Raw genomic sequence first — 19,099 nt, 5'->3', positions numbered from 1 at the left:
CACTGTAGACAGCGCTGGAAATAATCAGATTAAGGCCAATTATGCGTGAGATTATAAAGGCAAGTGCTGAGAGGCAGAGCATGCTGTAGACAGATATAAAGACATCTGGCCACTTCCAGAACTCCACAGAGCCCTTCTGTCTCTGCAGCCAACAACTCCCAGCGCCTTATTCTAAAGCAAAACACCCCCAAACCTTACCGGTGATTTTTACTTCTGTTCGGTTTAGGTATGGATTACTATTCATGTACCTTCTGGATTTTTTGTTTGTTTGTTTTTAGTATGACTGCATATGAATTTGAATTGTTGCTTGGGGTTTTTTTCCTTGCTGAGGACATTGGCTCCCAGTGTGCTGGATGCTTTAAAAAGAAGGCAGCTTTTAGGATTTATTGCTGTTTTATTTTGGCAAAATAATTTAAATTTTCTTTTAAGCAGTTCAATCTTACCTGCAAACATTTTTTTTCTTTATGTAACTATTTGCTCCGTAAAGGAATATTTGAGATAGATAGATAGATAGATAGATAGATAGATAGATAGATAGATTAGATAGATAGATAGATAGATAGATATAGAGGTGGATGGATGGATGGATGGATGGATAGAGATGGATGGATAGATATATAGAAAAACAAGATAGACACAATCTGCTATTCTGGGCAGGAAAAAAAAAAACCAAACCAACAAAGTTTTGCTGATTCTGATTACTGTACGCCTACCACGGAGTTTTCTGCCTCTGTCTTTTTTAATTCTTTGCACAGGGTCAGACGCTACTTTTTCTTCTTCCTCTGGGATGGGCTTTAGGGTTATCAATGGGTCTCTTCAGGTGTTTTCTTCTGGCTCTCCACCTATTCTGTTCTTTCCCTCTGTGTGTTCAGACCTGCAGGAGCACCTCGGCGGTGCGGGACGCGGGAGCTGGTGCGGGTCCGTGGCTGCCGGCTGGCCCCGGTGCCGGCCGCCGTCGGGCTCGCAGCTGCGAGCAGCGGGCGCCCACTCAGCCGCAGGGCCATGTTCTACTTCCACTGCCCCCCGCAGCTAGAGGGTGAGTGTTGTCGCACAGAGATGTGTAAGTACAAGAGCTGAACTTCGAGGTGTCTGTGGGCCGGGGTGCGCTGGGGACCGAAGGGGAAACTGCGACCGAACTTGCGCCACGACTGTCGCGTACAAATGCGTGCTGGGATAAGATGTAAATTTATAGAGAGACAACTAAATATCATCCTTTTCCTTAAGAAAATACAACCCTGTCCCCCTCCCCCCTCCTAGCTTTCCCCTCTTGTCACAGGAAGGAAAGAAGGATTGCATTTTTTTTTTTTTTTAATTTGATTCCTGCTGGAAAGGGCTTGGTTTTACACCCCCACGCCCGTCATTTTGCCACCTGCCTCCCCTCTGTGGATAGCGATCCCGCAGTTGAGCCTCAGGCTAAGAGAGAGATGCTTTTCTCCCCTCCCAGCACAGATGTTGGTGTCATGGCTGTAATCGGGACACTTTCAGGACGTGGTCACGCCTCCTCCCTCCAGCCAAAGGGACCGCATAAATCTTTAATGCTATTTTGCAAACATTCTGTGGGAGGATGAGGGAAAATGAGGTACAACAGAAGGAAAAAAAAAAACCGGGGGAAAATAAATATTTGGGAGGATGATTTTTCTTTGTATTATTGATTAGGGACTTTTAATTTTTTATTATTATTATTGTTGCTGCAGTTGATTCCCTTTCTAAAAATTGGCAGCCTTCGGGATTTCCCCGTGTCACCCCCGCAGATGCCCGGGCCCCTCTGCCCCGCTCCCTCCGGCCGCTGCTCGCAGCGCCGGAGCATCCCCGGGGCCGCGGCCGCGTAGCCCTAGCCCCCGGCAGGGCTGTCCCCAGTGCCCGAGCGCTACCGGCTCCCTACGGCTGCACGGCGGGGAAAGCGACCCGGCCCCGTAAAACCCCGGCCAGGACACCCCGCTCCCGGCACGGGCATCGCCGGCGGGAAGGGGCTTTCCCTGCGGCGGCGCTGGCAGGAGGATGTGGTCCAGCGGTTCCATCCCACTTCGGGGAAGGTCAGCCCCTCTTCAAGCACGGCTTCCCAGGGGCAGCGGACCCAAGCCGGGCTGTGCATCCCGGCTGGAATATTCACTCGCCAAAGTTTTCTCCGGGCGGGACAGGGGAGCCGGACTGGGCAGGACAGTGCGAGGGTCCCTCTGCCAGTGCCACCGAACTCTGGGGCGGCTTTGTTTGCTTGTTTTTGGCAGACAGCTTTGGAAACGTGTTCTTGGTTTTGTTTGCTTGTTTGTTTGCTGTACGTTTGTTTCTCCGGTGGCAGCGTGGGGCCGGTGCCTGTGTTTGGCGGCCCCGCAGGCTGGAGCCTCTCCCGGCGCTGTCCGGGGCCGGCCCCTCGCTCAAGTAAAAAATAAAAAATATGTAACTCTGTCCAAATCCCGCCACCGACCCAAAGAAGGGGGAACAGAAAAGCTCTGTCCGGCCAGCGCTCGGGCAGCGCTCGGCCCGGTTCCGCAGGGAAGACACCGCTTTCTGGGGGTCACCGGGACAGTATTTTGTTCTCTGATGAGCCTCAGCCAGGCCCACACGGGGTGAGGGCTGTGCGAGGACAGGGCTCGGGGCCGGGTTTATCTTCCAAAAGATGCTGCGAGATGAGCGGTGACCTCCAGCCCCCGTACCGCAGAGCACTCCAGGGGCAGCTCTGCGAGTGGGGTCACAGGGACACTCAGCAACACTTCTGGGCGTTCTGGTGTTTTTCTGTTCTGTGAGGGTTTATTTTGGTTTGGTTTTGTTTGCTCCTTTGTGGGTTTTGGTTTGGAGTTCTTTTTGTTTTCTTTTTTTGATTTGGGGTTGATTTCTTTGATTTTATTTTTTGCTTTGCTTTAAGTTTTGAGTGGTTTTTTGGTCTGTTTTGTTTTGTTTGTGTTTTTTAGCGAACAGAAAGGGAGTGACACATTTCAACACGGGCACGCACGGATGATGTGTGACTGGGGGGAGCCGCAAGGCCGGGGTCCGCTCCATGGGACGTGATTCACATCCCGGTGGCCCATCTGCCCTCCCTCGACCCCCGGTCTGCGGACAAACCCCCCGTGCCCCAGTCGGGCCCCCGAACGCCGCTCGGGGAAGGGCAGGGCGGCCTCCCCAGCCCCACTAACCACTCCCGGCGGTTCAGCCGTGGCCGAGAGGCCGGTGCTGGGCTGCACCGAGCGCCGTGCCCGCGCTCTCCTCCGGCAGCCGGGGCAGCAGCCGGGGCCGGTCCGACCACTCCCGCGGTGCCTGCAGAGGAGCCAGCCAGGGCCCCGCTGCCCCCTCGGCCGGGCAGATGGGCAGGGCCTTTGCCAGCTGCTGTCCGCACGCCTGTGCCAAAGCCTGGTCTCTTTATTCTTTTAAAATACAAATGGCCCCAAAAAATGTTCATTCCCGGGCCGGGGTGCGCTCTGGGCAGCAGAACCCCCCGGCCCTGGAGCTGGGGCAGCGCTGCCCGCCCGAGCGGCTCCGTGCCCGGCCCGGTGTGCCCGGGGCACCGCGGCCCTAAGGCGGCTCTCGGCCCGCAGGCGCTGCCCCCTTCGGAGGTCACTCCGCCGGAGACTTCGACGACGGGTTCCTGCGCAGGAAGCAGCGCCGCAACCGCACCACGTTCACCTTGCAGCAGGTAGCAGCCGCTTCCCTCTGCCCCCGGCCTCGGCACCCACTGTCCCTGCTCGCCTGCATCGCACCGGCTCCCTGCCTCCCCCGTGCCTGCTCCCTGCCCGCTCCCAGCCTTCCTCCCGCATGTCCTGGGCCATGCCAAACCATCCCGCCTGCCCCGCTGCCTCATCCGTGCCTGGCGGACACCCCCGTGGGGCGGCCGGATCCTCACGGATCTCTCACAGATCTCTGCTCTCCTTCCCTCCATCAGCTCGAGGCCCTGGAAGCCGTTTTTGCTCAAACCCACTACCCCGATGTGTTCACTCGGGAAGAGCTGGCTCTGAAAATCAACCTTACGGAGGCCAGGGTGCAGGTAAACATCCTGGGGAATTACTTAACTCGGATATTCAAACTGGCAAACTTTTTTTTTTAATTTTTTTTTTATTTGACATCATGACTGCAGAGTGCACATTTGGCCAAAGAACGCAAATGAAGACGATCTGTCATTTTCATGATGCACTTTAATAACATCAACATAATGTGGAATATTAGATTAGGTTGATTAATCGGTCATTCATAATTAACTAGTGATAATGTTCTACACTAATTTGTCCGCGTCTCCAAGGTACTAAATTACATCAATGCACATCCATTTCCTTGCTTTTGGAGGGGGGGCGTGGTGCAGAGAAAAGAGCTGAGACGTGATTCTCCAAAGCAACTATGACCACTGTCGAGCAGTGGGGTTAGTCAACTGCAGGGAGCCCGGCTGCCAGGAAGAAAGCTTCTCCACCTCTTCAACTTTTCTCCCTTTTGCCTTCTTTCTAAACACTTAATTTAGGCAGATAAAGAGCCTGCAGAGCAATTCCCACACCTTTAATATGATCCAATAAATACCATTGGCCATGATTACTCTGTCCACAGCCACACTTTTCCAGCCCTTCCTTTCTTCCTTCTCCTTACCTTTTTCCTTAGTTTTTCTTTTCTTTTTTCCATGTTTGTTTTTCCATGTCCAGTCCATATGTATATGCAGGTTCTCTGCTAAAACAAGCAGTCCTGCAGTCATCAGGGATGGATCCCTGTAACTCTTTAGGCATCCACAACAGAGTTGCAAACCATTTTTTGAACACGGCTATGCATTCATTTTTATTTATGGGGCTTTTCTGCACGGTGTTCTTCTATTTTTTTTTTTAATTTAGGTGCTTGGGGTTAAGACTATGCAAAGATCTAATTGTAGGAAATATAATAGCTTGCCTTTTGTTCCCTAGGGTCATGTTAGTATCTCTTAAAACCCAATGGCTGAAGAGAGATAATGGAATTCACCACAGTAAATTGGGGATTGTAAACAAATTATTTCTCCTATAATCAGATTATGTGATCCTGATTATTAAATCTGAACATGAATCATTGCTCATATGCGGGCAAATTAAACTGATTATTATTTGGAAATGAAAATCTCCTTTTACCACTGCATTGTAGGTACTGGCTTAAAAAAATAATAAAAAATGCCATTTTGGCTATTGGTGCCTAAAGACTGAACTGCAAATTGAGATAAATGGGACAATTATTGAGCATTCAGAAGTGGAAGATCATAACTTCTTCCTGAAAGGTGCAAGGGTGAGATAGGGGTGGTGACAATTAGATTGCTGAGGACTGGTGTTTAGCCTTGTTGTTGGCTATTATGCAAACAGACAATAGATGCAAGCATTTGTTTAGCCTGCTTTCATGCAGGGACATGGGGAAACACAGAGGATGGGAGATATGTTTACATTATACCCCTTGCTCATTCAAATATGATTAATGTGCTATAAAGCAGAGTCTTAATCGAAGATGATGTTGTCAAACAATAACTAAATAGGGAAATAAACGACTTCATCATGCTCTTTCCTCAGAAGCAGGCGAACTGTCAGTGCAAAGTCATTAAAATATGATAATGAAAAATAGCTCAATTAAATATTGTTATAGCTGTGACCTTCATTCAATTAAGACACAAGAAAGTGTCTGCATTTTGCTTTGCATTTAACTGCTCTAAATTTAGAATATAGATAAAATCATTATTCAATGTTTGCTGATACATGCAATTAAAAGGCAGCTAACTAAAATGGAATTGGAGAAGGAGAAGAATAATAATAACAACAATCTCGCCCATACTTGAATTCATGTATTAAAATGTGGATTTCCTGACCTCCAGAGAGACTTGGCATTTGCCACCTCAAACATCATACTTTCAGCATATCAGCTCCTAGGTTAATAGGAAAAAAAAATTTAGAATAATAGTCAGAAAAAAAAATCAAGAATATGAATATTTGTTTTGCATATGGGGGAAAAAAGGTTTGGAAATTGGCCTTCTATTCTGAATTCATAGCGTGGCCTGAAGTGGGGGCAGTTGCACAAAAACATTATTAAACTGCAGGATGATGTTCCAAAATTAGTACCTATCTGCTTTTGAGTCCTCTGAAAGCAGACTGGCCATGAGAGGAAGAACAGCCAGTATCAGCCCTCTCCAGAAAATAGGCTGGATAAGATGGCCAGATCCACATCTTTTCACTTCTGACCTCTCTGATTCTAGCAGCTGCTGATTTAAAGACTTATATATGTTTTTATCAGAGTGCTTAGATACGTATTTTGCCCTAAATTTTTGTTCTGGCATGCCTTTTGAATGTCTTTAGACATTTCTGGCTTGCTTTCCAGATGCCGAAATACCACAAATACAAATGTCATCCTAAGACTCAACTAGAATAGCAATGGGGATACAAAATAAGAGGAAGATTTAGCCAAGCTAGTAAATGACAGATTTCACTCGAGTAACATTTTATAATCTCCTTGCTTCACATTTAGCTAAACATGGTTTTCACATAGGATTCCTCTCCTGCTCCAGGTGTGGTTCCAAAATCGAAGGGCTAAATGGAGAAAAACAGAGAGGGGTGCTTCTGACCAAGAGGGCTCTAAGGAAACCATGGCTGAGGTGGCACCTCCTGCGAGGAATTTAAATTCCCCTTCTCCAACAGACCAAACCAGGAATAAAAAAGAGGGTCTGGAGATCCAACAGAGGTAAGAGTAATATATCATCTGCCTACCTGTCTATGGGGCAAGAATGCCTCATATGTGTGTATGTGCATACAGATTTGCTGCTATGCCTTGACCTAGAGGCATCATCTTTAGAAAATGAGGTGTTTCTTGTGCAATCCACTGTTCCCTGGGGAGAAGCTGAGGAGCTGGTGGCTGTGGGAGACTGGTGTTGTCCAGCCTGGGTCACATCTAGTTGTGTGCTGAGACACCAATGTGTTTGAGTGCATGCACAAATGGAATAGCTGTTTCTGGTTTTGTAAGGAATTTATCTTCTTCTCTCCATCAGCCTGAGCCGAGCAGTGGGTCCTACAGGACCTTTCTTCCCTTCCTGCCTGCCGGGGACTCTTCTCAACACAGCCACCTATGCACAAGCTTTATCCCACGTTGCCTCTCTAAAAGGTAAATTACTTTATTTTACTTGGGAGCAAGCTCAAAGAGCATCCCTTTCAAGCTAAGTGGCATGGTCCCACTGCCCTATTTGAGGAAACCTTTGGAAAATGGCAGACCCCTCTTTCTCTTTAGATTGGCAATATTTGCACTGACCAGTGCTGCACATACCGAAGTGAGTCTCCTGTAGTAGGATAATTTGTGGCAAAACTCCTTCATTTTACTCTGATAGCTACTTTTCATGAGGTCAGGTTTTCTCTGAAGGAGTAAGACAGGTGGGGTTTGCTCCTTTAGAGTTTTTGTTGCATATGCATTTTTTTAAGACTTAAATTTATTCTAATAAATTAGTTATATACATCCTTTTGCATTATGTAGTACCTGGCACCATTACTGATGCCTCATCCGCTCTTTGCATGCGGTTTCCTTTGCAGTGCATTTCTTCACAATCCAGACCTTTCTCTTCTTGGACAGTAGATCCCCTTTGAGAACTTGAATAAAGCATGTTCCTGGGGACAGGGGAGGATACAAAGTAATTCCCCATTACCTGGGACCCCAGCTTCAGGAAGGGTACATCCTGTGTCTATATACTTTCGGTATCCAGCAGCAGTATGCAACTTTTAAAAATAAATCACCTACTCATCCATTAGCTGTTCTTGGTCTAACAATTTATAAGACTAAGAGTGTAAGCAGGATGAATTCAATTTATGGATTTATAGGATGCAAAGCCTCATAGGAGTGCCAAGCACAAAGAGGCACATGCATTTACTCTGTGTCCCAATGTGCTGCAAGAACTTGTGAGGAAAGTTTCTCAGTTAAAGACCCACCACTATAAAGAAAAATGTCCTCTAATACATCTCACTGTATCCTCTGGAATACCTCATGCTCCTTGTATTTCCAGTTAAATCAGCACTGCCAAGGTGTATTCCTGGAGCAAATGTCTGAAACTCCTGAGTTGTGTGTTAAGTCCAGTGTCCTGCCCCCTGCACCCCCTTCCCTCCTGTCTTTCAAAAGAAGCTGAAGCCACACACATCACACAGTTACTGCTCCTTTGGTAAGTGAGGGACCTGGAACTTTGAAACAAGAAAGGACACACAGGGTCCTAAAAAAGCCCTTAAACCTAAAGGCTTATTGTCACCTGTAGGTGGGCGGCAGCTGCTTAGAGTGCCTGAGTCCTCTTGATCTCTGCCCTGTGAAGTCTTGGGGTTGCAATTTTTCACTTTTTCCATTGGGAAGCCTCTCTGGAGTAAATAAGATGAAGTTTTTCAGGCAAAAATATTATTCATTCATAACTGTAATCCCAGACAGGTTGAAAAGTGTGGAAATAGAGTTGTGTTCAGTGAATAATTTTGATGACAGTAAAGGAGTTTTTTTTCCTTAAAGTTTACATTCAAACATTTTCAAATTAAATGCATCAATATGTGTTCTCACTGGTTTCATGTTTAAATGTAGTTAAATTTTAAGAAAAAATTGCCCAAATAAACAAAACCAAACAAAATGACATAAAAATATTAAAAATTGTTGTGAGGGGTTGGTATTTTTAGGTGTTTTTTTTTTTTGAGGTTGGATTTTGTTGTTGTTTTTTTTGTTTGTTTATTTTTAGTTTTATTTATTTGGAAGACTTCCTGTTACTCTTCTCTTTGATTTTACAGCTTAGCCAATAAATTGAGAAACTAATAATTTGCTCTTTTTTCTTGATTGAAGATTTACAGCCTAGGGGCAGAAAAAGTTCTATTCCTGAATCTTTTGTAGGTATTAAATAGTCATTTGCCCAGGCTAAGAGGAAATGTCCCTGAAAAAACTGTCCCAAATGTAAATAGAGATTTTTTTATTTATATAATTTGTATAGGAATGGTCCGGTATCAGATGCCTGCATATTGTCTTGGGGGATGTTGTCAGACATACAGTTCATTCCTGAAATGTCTGGTTTATATTTCTTACCTGGCACTAGAAATCTCCAGGTACGTGCAAGGGATAAAGTAGCATACTTTGATTTTATGAAATGCAGATACAGATTTGCACATCTGTGTATGCCCCTACCAGGATCTGTGTGTGCCTGTCAGGGTATTGTTATTCTGGCATGGGACTGGTGGTCTGAGCTGCTGCTCTGAGGGGAGCTCTTCTTCTGCTGCTGCTAGGTCTTAGTAATGTCAAATTCTGGCTTTGGGGTTAAGGGAGAAGAACTTATTGTTATATGAGGGACCAAATCTGATATATACAAGCAGAGAATAATTGTAACATCTCTCTTGTGGCATTGATATATTGAGTATTGTGACCTCCTTCCATGGCCCATCTCCACAAGTTCCTCTTTCCCCATTTCTTCAAGAGGAATTCCCTTGGGCTGGGGTAGAGCTGTGCACAGCAGTTACTGAGTCTTGGTCCTGTTAACCGGAGACCAGGGCAATCTCTGGATCTTCTGAGTGGACCAAAGGTATCACAGGCCTAATGCACAGTCTGCTTTTCTTTGGTATGGAAACTGCAGGTAAATGATGTTTCATCTAAACCAGTGCATTTGAGAGCACAACCAAACTCATGAGTCAGTCTGGAGGAAAAGATAAATGTTGTGAGAAGGAAGGAAAGGACAGGGGGAGACACAGTGTCCACAAAACCTTGGTGTGACTGTCTTTGTCATATTCTCAGTTCAGTTTGTTCAACTCTCTTTTGATTTCCGTTTGAGACAGGAGCTGTGTGCATGTGGGCAATAGCATATGTCCTTATACATCTTAATTAAGGGACCTAAGCCTCTCCCTTGAAAATCTAGTTGCATTTTGCTGTAGAATGATGCCAGAACCCTGCCACAGTCAGTCTGGAGGCATAGGACTTTATGTCACACAAATCCCATAAAACTCAGCATAGGGCATAAAGCTATGAGCTGCTTGTTTTTTTGATTTTTTGCATAAGGGAAAACCCAGCAAGTAGAAAGGTTTTCCAAAATTTTGCAAGTTTTATTGGAGAGTGAAATGATTGAGAGGTCTTCACAGTATTTGTTTTGTGCCAGACAGGCTTTGAAATTACCAGGAATTCTCTGTGCTTTTGAAAGCAAAATATTTGCTCCAGAATCAAAGCATTATTTCACTACAAAAGATGCATGGCCTTGCTTTCTTCTATGCAGGTATCAAACAAAATGCAGCTCCTCTATGTGGATCTTGCAAACAGATATATATTCCCACCACTGGGAGAACAATCCTGGCCAGTTAAGGGAATCACATTCTTCAGTACAGCCATAAGAGCAGCCTGCAAAAAAATGAGCACTCTCAGCACATCAAGTTCTCCTATGAAGTGTAGGTTGTTTTCTTACTCTTTTGAGGAGACAAGATGCGTTTTTTTGGACTAGTGAGACAACACTTTGCTGGTGTCGGTGAATAATATTTGACTGATGCTTTGGAAGGAGACAAAATCAATATAGCAAATAACAAGTGATGATGATGATGTAAGTAATTAATAATTATTTTAGGCTCTTAGGGACCATTTTCATTCTGTCATTTGAGAGTTCTTCATCTTTAGTAAAAAAAACCCAATACCTCTTGTTCTCTTTCTCTGGCATTGCTTGTCTCCAGACCCAGGTCTTCAAAGCTACATAAAGTGCTTAGGCCACAAGAGTCTGCGATCTAATTTGTAATTTAAGGATGTAATAGCTGAGGGTGAAGCTGGTCTACAAGAGATAGGAAATCTTAAGACAGCCTAGTCTGGGGCAGGGACTAAGACTGCAACTTTGCTTTTGGAAAGACTGTGAAGTGCTCGTTAGGCTTGCCTCATGTGGCTCTGGACCACCCATGTGCCATTTCTAGGATAAGGGGATATTGTTGGAGCACGAGACCAGGTCTGCTCTGATGAATGAGAAGAAAGCTATTTTCCCTAAGCACTATGCCTCATGAATTCTGCTGTGTCTGAAACCAAGATTTTTTTTTTCCATCAAAGTGAAGATATTAACCACAGGATGTTCTGTTAATAAAATGGGATGGCTATACTATGCAAAGAAAACTGTTATTCAGAATATAGACTTTTTCCAGAGAAGAATATATTATCACTGGACAGTTTTTCTCTGTTTCTGTCAAATATTCTCTGTTCAATAATACAACAGACCTTTTCCTGTCTCCTGTCTCTCTGAAGTTTAGCACAGTGGAGGCTGTACTCAATAGCAAACATCTGTTAACAACTGTATCCTCTCCCCATGTACTATTCTGTCAGGAAATATAATTCCTCATTTGAAAAATTAGCACAACGTCATAATTTCTGGGGTATACAGTGTTCCCTACTTCAGGGGTTTAGTACTTCACCACTGACTGTAATGAGGAAAAGGTTGACTCACAGAGATGAAATTTCTGATGTTCATTACTCTCTAAAATTGCCCTGATTTGACAACTATGCTACTTCATTGTGGTGACTTCAATAGTTCCATGATCTTCTAAGATGAAACACTTACTGTAAGCCAGGCATCTGCAGTCCATTTAGTAGATTTAATTGCAGACCTCAAAGATGAAGGGAAAATACTTGTTTTATTTATGTGCTGTATAACTATAGAGTCATCTGGAGAAGCTAGTGTTCTGTGCAGAGAGAGACCTCAAAGTACCTTCTTAATGGATGACAGCATGAATGCAATTCATTAATGCAGAAGATGTTATTAATGGGTGTAAACAAGAATCTCCGTTTTTCGGCGGATGTGTTCTACCATTCTGGTGGCTGAGGCCAAGAGTGTGTCTGTTACGTTCCACTGAAATTTCCCCAGACCCATGATGAGTGAAGTGCATGAGGAGAGAAATAATTACACTTGCCAGGGAATTACTTTCATAATTCACCCACAGCTCTTCTCCGTGCAAGTTATAGCTCAGTTGGTTTTCACGGCACCCCCACACCACTGAGAGAGGAGCTCGATTGTATTATGCACATCCAAATGGGTATTGCAGGCCACTGTTGATTAGGCTCTTTTATGGTTTGCTGCTACTGTGGTTGCTGTTCATATTAGGGAGGCTTAATTGCAGTATCCAGGATAAAAACCCTAAAACATAACTAGAACTGCCCGTCCATTACATTTCAATTGCTATTATGGAAAGATGGAGGGAATTTGCTCAGTTCCGTTGGGCAATTCCCATTGCCGAGGCTGTGAAAGAAGTGTTCAAGGACCTAACTCACCCTTGAACTGGTGTTTGCTGAACTGAAGCTCCCCTGTTTACCGTAAGACTGGGGAATGAGAATAAAACTCTTGGAGTCTTTTATTTTCAGTGTCATTCTTGATTATGGATTTACTGACTTTTCTGATGTAACACAGCCAATAGATTAAGTGGGTTTGTTTGACAGTTTTCTTAGTTTATCTGCCACTCTGACTTCAGAGAATCTAAAACATTTCTTTAGTTTACTACAGATTCACACACATTGAGAAGGTTCTTTTGATTCCCATATCACAGGTTCCCAGCTCTATCACTGCTCTACCTCAGAGGTAGAGATTTTTGGTCTTTTTCACTAGGAAGTACACAGGTACTTGGAGCCCTAAGAACATGGGTAGGAAATAGGTGCTGTCTTGTTCCTCCAGGACATATCTTGATTAAGTTAGTGGACCTTGGCTGGGCAGGTTGGTTGATGAGGTTGCCAAGCTGACAGTATTCAAAGGACAGGTTCTGTTCTCCCAGCTTTTCTGTGGGCTTTGCTGCCAGCCTTCCTGCTCTAACAGGCAAGTCCTGGCTTCTGATTTTTTTTTTTTTTTTGGAGAGTACTATTGGCACAAATAAAGGAGGATGAAATCCTCCCGTTCCAGTGTTGAGTTATTTTGAAAGAATGGTTCCCGATGATCGAATATCTGAGCCAGATCCTCAGCTCTTTGTTGTTTCCACTGGGCATAGAGGGCTCACCGCCAAGGAGATGTGAAATTATAACATTTGGATTCTCCTGTCACCTCTGAAGTGCTCTTCCAGCCTCTGGGCAGCCAGGGTACCTTCCACACTTAACCAGCTTCTCAACAGAAGGAAAAATCATCCAGTATAATTCCAGCAGCCTTGAGGCTACCCCAAATTAAACTGGGACCATCTGATGCTTCTCCATTGCAGGATTGAGTTCATGCTTTTCTTGTTCTGAACTTCCTGATTCAGAGCTCAAGAACATTTGGATAAAGCCACTTTTATGTTTCCTACTTTTGACTTAGGCTTTAATTGACAGAATATTGGTGCCATCTGTGAAGTGCAAGAGGGAGCTCCCATTGACTCAGCTCCCACTGGTAATCAACACTACAAACCTGAGATTGTCATTGACCTTCCAATCCTTATGATAGGGATTAGAGCTGAAGAAAACCAATGTGACTACCATGAGAAGATAACAATAATTAAATCAAACATAATATTTTCTCTGAAAATTAAACATCATGCATTGATATATGAGGATTTCAAATGGGATTTTTTCTCTCCTTCTCTCCATGTCAGGCTGTAATTCAGGTGTCCATATCAAGTGCTGATATGCACAAATAATGAAAGAGGAAAGGAATGTGGAGTTTGCCTTTTGGAAAGAGTACCTATTAAATTCTTTAAGCCCTTGACTTGAAACACAAAATGCATATTTAAAAATTTATATTGATGTTTATGTATCAGCATGTGCCCCGCTCCTATCCCTCTCTTCCCACCTTAAACTGAACCATGGAACTGCACAAAAGAGTCCACAACGAAAAGTGTAGATCAAATATTGTTACAATTTAAATGTGATGTTGGCAGAGACAAGACAAAACTAATTTAATTTTTCCTGTCAGTCTCTGTAGTAGATCAATTAAACTGCCAAGTGGATCAAATATTTCAGACTGTATTTATTACATTAAGTATTTATGTTCAGGCTGGGCATTTAAAGTATGATCTCATATAGGAATAGAAGGAGGTTCAGATCAATCCAGCAGAATTTGCTGTAAGTTAATGGAAATCTAATTGTGTATTTTAATTTTGTGTACAGAAGGCAGTAAGTTCCTGAAAGAAAGCAAACAGTACCCTGTCCCTATTGCAGCAACTTGATACAAATCCTGATAAACTTATCTCAGATTGTCATAGGTGTTGGTGGGGGCTGCATCCAGATCTAGGGCTGATGGCTGAACCCTCACTGAAGTCCTCTGAAGATTTGAAATAAGTAGGAACCGTTCCTTCTTTTCCCACTGTGGGCTCAGGGCTATTGCAATAAGATATTACAAACTACTTGTGCCTGCTATATCTGGGTGCCTGTGTCTTGGTCACTGTCACTTTTCTGGAGATTGTGGGCTGACTGATGGGAAGGTGGAGACCTTGGACTCCTGAGTGTCCCATTGTTTGCCTTGGCTTTGTGCTGGCAAAGTCCACTACATTTCACTGGACTTATTTTCTGCAGATTCAGATGATTGTAAGGTAGAGTCAACCTTCTTTACAACATACATTAAAAAGGAACAGGGCTAAATCCTTTTCTCCTCTATTCTAGCTGGCGCCTGGAGCAAATGATGCTTTTTACTTTACTTTTTTTTCATGTGTGAGTTGTTTGCAAGTATTTTAACCTCAGTGGAAATGAAAGGAATGGTTTATGGGTGAATTATTGCTAGAGATAGCTTTCTTTCCACCACAGGTAACTGCACCCTCAGGTTGCAGAGCCGCTAGGTAATATCAGGGCAAATTATTAAGCAAAGATCTTAGGCTGGTGCTGAATGCTGATAAATATTTTATTCCTCTAACAGTGGAATGAAAATTATTCTTAGGGAATGGAGCTGATTCCTGCTTTTTAAAAAGAGGAAGACTTCTTTTCACTTCTCCCCACCTCCTACTAAGCAATGCTTGTGCCCAGTCCTGCATTAGGCACTGCAGGCCAGCCCTCCCCTCAGCCTGGGAGCTGAACAGCTGTGTTTGAAAGCCTCATTCAGTTTGTGTTAGAAAGCAGCAGTGCAGAGGCAGTTGATGCTCCTGCAGGCCTCCCAGCTCCCTTACCTCTGAGCAGAATAGTGGGTCTTGGTGCAAAAAACCTGCTGCAGACTGCAGGGACTCTGAAGGGCCCCTCCTCCCTCTTGTAGAAACAGTGGCTGTGATTCAACAGGGCAAAAAAATTACTTTATGAGTGTGGCTGGTGGTGGCAAAAGCTGTAAGTTGTGTTACTGAGTAGATTTTATTATAAACCCTCCTTCTGACCTGCTCGAAGCAGCCACAGAATACAAGACTGAGCTTCCTAGAGCTAAAAGCAAAAGAAGCCAAGAATTTTAGCCAAGTGCTGAAACTTGCTTGTGCTTAAATGCCTGGATCCATGGAAATGTTGGTCTGCTGATCATATGCTTTACCAGAGAAGTATTACAAGATAAAAGGGTTCTTTCCATTCATATTAATAAGCTGTCCTTTGTAGATGCCGTTTTTTGAAATGCAAGGAATACTTTTTCCTGAATGCTGCTGGTAACCACAAATCTCTGACAATTGCTGTGGAGAAGTCTTGCCAACATCTTAAAAACAAACAACTGTCTGCCTTCATTCCTAGCAGATGGGTGCTGACCCATTGCTACCAAGAACAGAAGTGTAAAACTCTGGAGGTTATTAGTTCCATCACTTAGTCATGAGCCATTTAACTCAAATATTAACTGCAGAAATTAAAGCAAGTCCTTGGCTTGGAAAGATCAGGGGAAGATACTGCATCGTGTCAGGATATGTGGGTGCCAGTAGTTGGCTGGGCTGTTTCTTGTTGAAAGGGAACATATCAGCAAAAGACAGGCTTCTGTCAGGGGTGTAAATGAGATGTGGAGCTGGTGTGGCCTCTAAGACCCCTGGAAACATGGTGACTAGTGGTGTTTGGTTTTTAACCAGAGAGTAAATTCAAGAGGTAGCTCAGGCATCCCACCCTGCCTCCCCATCCTACTCCCCTGTCACATTCTCCATCATTCAATAGATGCCTCTAAGCTGAGTACCAGCATGGGTTTCGGATGGATTGCATGTCCTGCCCAGTGATCAACTTACACTTCCAGGTGTGCTTGTTTGGGAACTGGCCCAAGCTACAGCATTATCAAAGAGAAACCAGAGAAAGAGCCTCAGGAAGGCAGCTGGTGGAGTGAGGACTGCCTCTGTCAGTGGGTTGAAAGAAAGTTTTGGCTTCAAGAGAGAGTAATCACTTCATCCGTGCTCCAGTGTTTTCTTGCCTGCTTGGAACAGCCACATGTCTCAAATGACAGGGTACAGATGCTCTGGCCCATCTCTCCTGATGGGACTCTAAAGCTGTACCACAGCAGCAGCTTCAGGTAGCTTTGGCTCACTTCTGAGGCCGTTCTCTTTGAGGGGTCACCCTGAAGCAGCACAGACACTGAATGGGTAAAGGTAGAATGGACTCTTGCAGGTAGACATGGTGCCAGTAGTTGGCAGGGCTTGGCCAAGGGAAAGTATCTCAGTTTACAGTGAGATAGGAGAAAGTCATCATAACGAGTGGAATATTTTCACCTTTCTCTCTCCTGTAATCTTTCAGGAAACTCACCAAATGCTGTTGCCTACATTGGTCAGGCTCAGTGTGCAGGTGGAGGGCAGGGGACATCTCCAGCATGGAGCTGATGGCAGCCACAGAACAGCAGCTGGTATGAGAGGAGGGACTGAGCTGAGCCTTGCTTATGAGAAACTCTCATTGTGTGATCTGAACTCCACTCACTTCTGTCTCTACTTCCCTCTTGCACTCTGTTTGTCACCCTGGATGACTCACGGTGTAAGATCCTTCTCACAGAAGGATCAGCAGAACAGGATATGGGTTTTCTAGCCGTAGTGATCCAGAGGACACCTGTGTGCCCACTAAAGGTCAATGTACCCACTAAAGGCCAACCCCATCTCTGTCCTCTTCAGACTGTCCATGGAGGGAACAGCTGTTTTCCATGACCTTCCCAGCAGTGACTGTGCTTCTCTCCTTCCTCCCCAGGGAGCCCGCTGTGCTCGTGCTGCGTCCCTGACCCCATGGGCCTGTCCTTCCTGCCCACCTACGGCTGCCAGAGCAACCGCACGGCCAGCGTGGCGGCGCTGCGCATGAAGGCGCGCGAGCACTCGGAGGCCGTGCTGCAGTCTGCCAACCTGCTGCCCACCGCCAGCAGCAGCCCCACGCCCCCCGCCAAGCCCGGCCCCGAGGGCGGCCAGGACAAGCAGCCCCCTGCAGCCAAGGAGCACGTGGAGGGCGAGAAGAGCGTATGAGAGCGGGGTTCTGCCGCCCGTGCCCTGCCGAGGCCTGAACTGCAGTGTGGCCGTGCCCAGTGGGACACCACGGGCCACCAGGGACCCGCACAGCTGAGCGGCCTCTTTGGCTGCCTTTCATGCACCCCTGCTTTTCTTGTGTCGCTGTAGGTTCATTTCCCTGATTTATCAGCACTATCTGTGTTTGGAAACTTTGGTGAAACTGTTTTCATTCCCCCCTTGCCCCATACATCCCAGGGACATTGAAACGATCCTGGCTTGCTCCTGCACATCTCAACTTCCCATCCTGTGTGAAATGGATGGTTGGAAGCAGCACATCACTTCCAGATATGAGTTCTGGGGGCAAGAGATGTACCCAGGCACCAGTTACTCCACCGCTCACAACAGAGGGGAAGGAATATCCAGATATATCCCAATTTGGCCTGCTACTTTCTGAAGGCACTTGACTTCAACCAAACCTATCCCAGGCAATCCAGGTATAAGAAAAGCAGAAAATAGAACAAAAATCTTCTTTTTTCAAAATTCTTCTTTTTTCTTTTCCCTGAAAGTGAAACTTCTCATGCATAGATTACTAGAAAATTGCTGAGATGAGTTTACTTGTGACTAAAATCCTTGCACTAGCCTCTGTGTGAACATTAGTGAATTACTCTTGCCATTTGCTGCATTAGACATGAAAAGCACATGACTTCAGAGTGGCATTCACAGCTTCAAACAGTAATGCTGGTATTTAATGGAGAGTGAATTGTCTCTAGATCTGCACAAAGCTGGGGGTATTTTGACATCACTGTCTTGGAATAAGGGACTGGAAGACAAAAATAATCCCTCACTGCAAGACTGCAAATATGTTTTTCCATGTTTTATGTTTAATAAGGAGGAAATAAAGCTTGGAAGGATATTCCTTTATGCCTTCCAAATTTACACTATTCCATTTACTGAAAGCTTGTTGTAATGAATCTAGACATGAAAAGATACTAATTATTATAGATTGGGAACAGTGCAAAGAAGAAATTGATGCCTTATTAAATTTAGTCTTATCTCTCACCCAAACCCCCCCAAAGCAAAGCAGATTTAGATCTGAAGAGCAGTCATTTTAATCTCACTTTTTTTTTTTTCCATGGGAACTGTATGTGAGGGTTTAAGCTTAGGGACATGGGCTTGAATTTTCCAGGTGCCATTTGCAGATTCCTTAGGCTTGTCCACAGGTGTCCCTGGAGAACAGGCTGAAACCACTTTTCTGAGTTTTTGATCAAGTAACATGGAGGCTAGTGGAAGGATTCCTGTCACCTCTGATCCTGCACATTGTGCTATGGGCCTCCTGAAATGTGCGGAGCACAGGGTTTGTTTGGCTGTTCACAGCATCCAGGTTTGGGGATGTGCTTGGAAAGGCATTCCTGAGTAAGGTTGGCAGCAGAATTTTGTCTCCTCCATGTAAGTGATTTCAGCCCATGAATTTCACAGAAACTGGGAGTTCTCTGGGGCTCACAGGACCCTTTTATACTGCGTGGTGCCCACCTTCCTTTCCAAGAGGCATGGCTTGATGTCAGCACCCACTCCAAGTGTGGGAGCCCTGGGGTTTGTGGGGTCACTTGAAGCACCCAGCACCATCACTGTGGATGTGCCAAGGGTACCAGGCACCCTCAGAGTGAAGTTTTTGTCTTCTGGGCACGAGCCAGCAGAGAGGGCATTGCTGGGTCTGTCCTTCCATCAGAGAACAAAAAAGAGTCAGGCAGGGCCCACATGCATCAAATGGAGTAATTTTATTGTACCTCTGTCACATAGTGTGTTTCTTTTGGGGATTTTTAACAGTCCTAATGCCAGCAGGGAAACATACAGTAGCCTTTGTACTTCACCTACAGGAGCTGCTCTGCTGAACTGTGCGTGGAGCTGGCTGCAAGTTATGGCTTAGCTTAACAACAGCAACAATGCTT

General features: G+C 45.1%; 1 protein-coding gene across 1 annotated transcript; it reads left to right on the top strand.

The window, feature by feature from the left end:
* The first annotated feature begins 1,002 nt into the window (after positions 1-1,002).
* Positions 1,003-17,171, top strand: DRGX (dorsal root ganglia homeobox). The gene is made up of 6 exons (XM_058029559.1): positions 1,003-1,036; positions 3,528-3,625; positions 3,872-3,973; positions 6,476-6,648; positions 6,953-7,065; positions 16,906-17,171. The coding sequence occupies exons 1-6, from the start codon at positions 1,003-1,005 to the stop codon at positions 17,169-17,171; spliced, it is 786 nt and encodes a 261-aa protein (XP_057885542.1).
* Positions 17,172-19,099: the final 1,928 nt, after the last annotated feature.

This window comes from Melospiza georgiana, chromosome 8, assembly GCF_028018845.1.
Source record: "Melospiza georgiana isolate bMelGeo1 chromosome 8, bMelGeo1.pri, whole genome shotgun sequence".
NCBI lineage: Eukaryota > Metazoa > Chordata > Aves > Passeriformes > Passerellidae > Melospiza > Melospiza georgiana.
This window is presented reverse-complemented; position numbering and strand designations above follow the sequence as displayed.

Bases quoted from the DNA above. Each gene is read 5' to 3' on its own strand.
- DRGX (XM_058029559.1), top strand. From the start codon at position 1,003: ATGTTCTACTTCCACTGCCCCCCGCAGCTAGAGG. The intron at 6,649-6,952 runs GTAAGAGTAATA...TCTCTCCATCAG, and splicing joins GGTCTGGAGATCCAACAGAG to CCTGAGCCGAGCAGTGGGTC. The intron at 7,066-16,905 runs GTAAATTACTTT...CTTCCTCCCCAG, and splicing joins CCACGTTGCCTCTCTAAAAG to GGAGCCCGCTGTGCTCGTGC.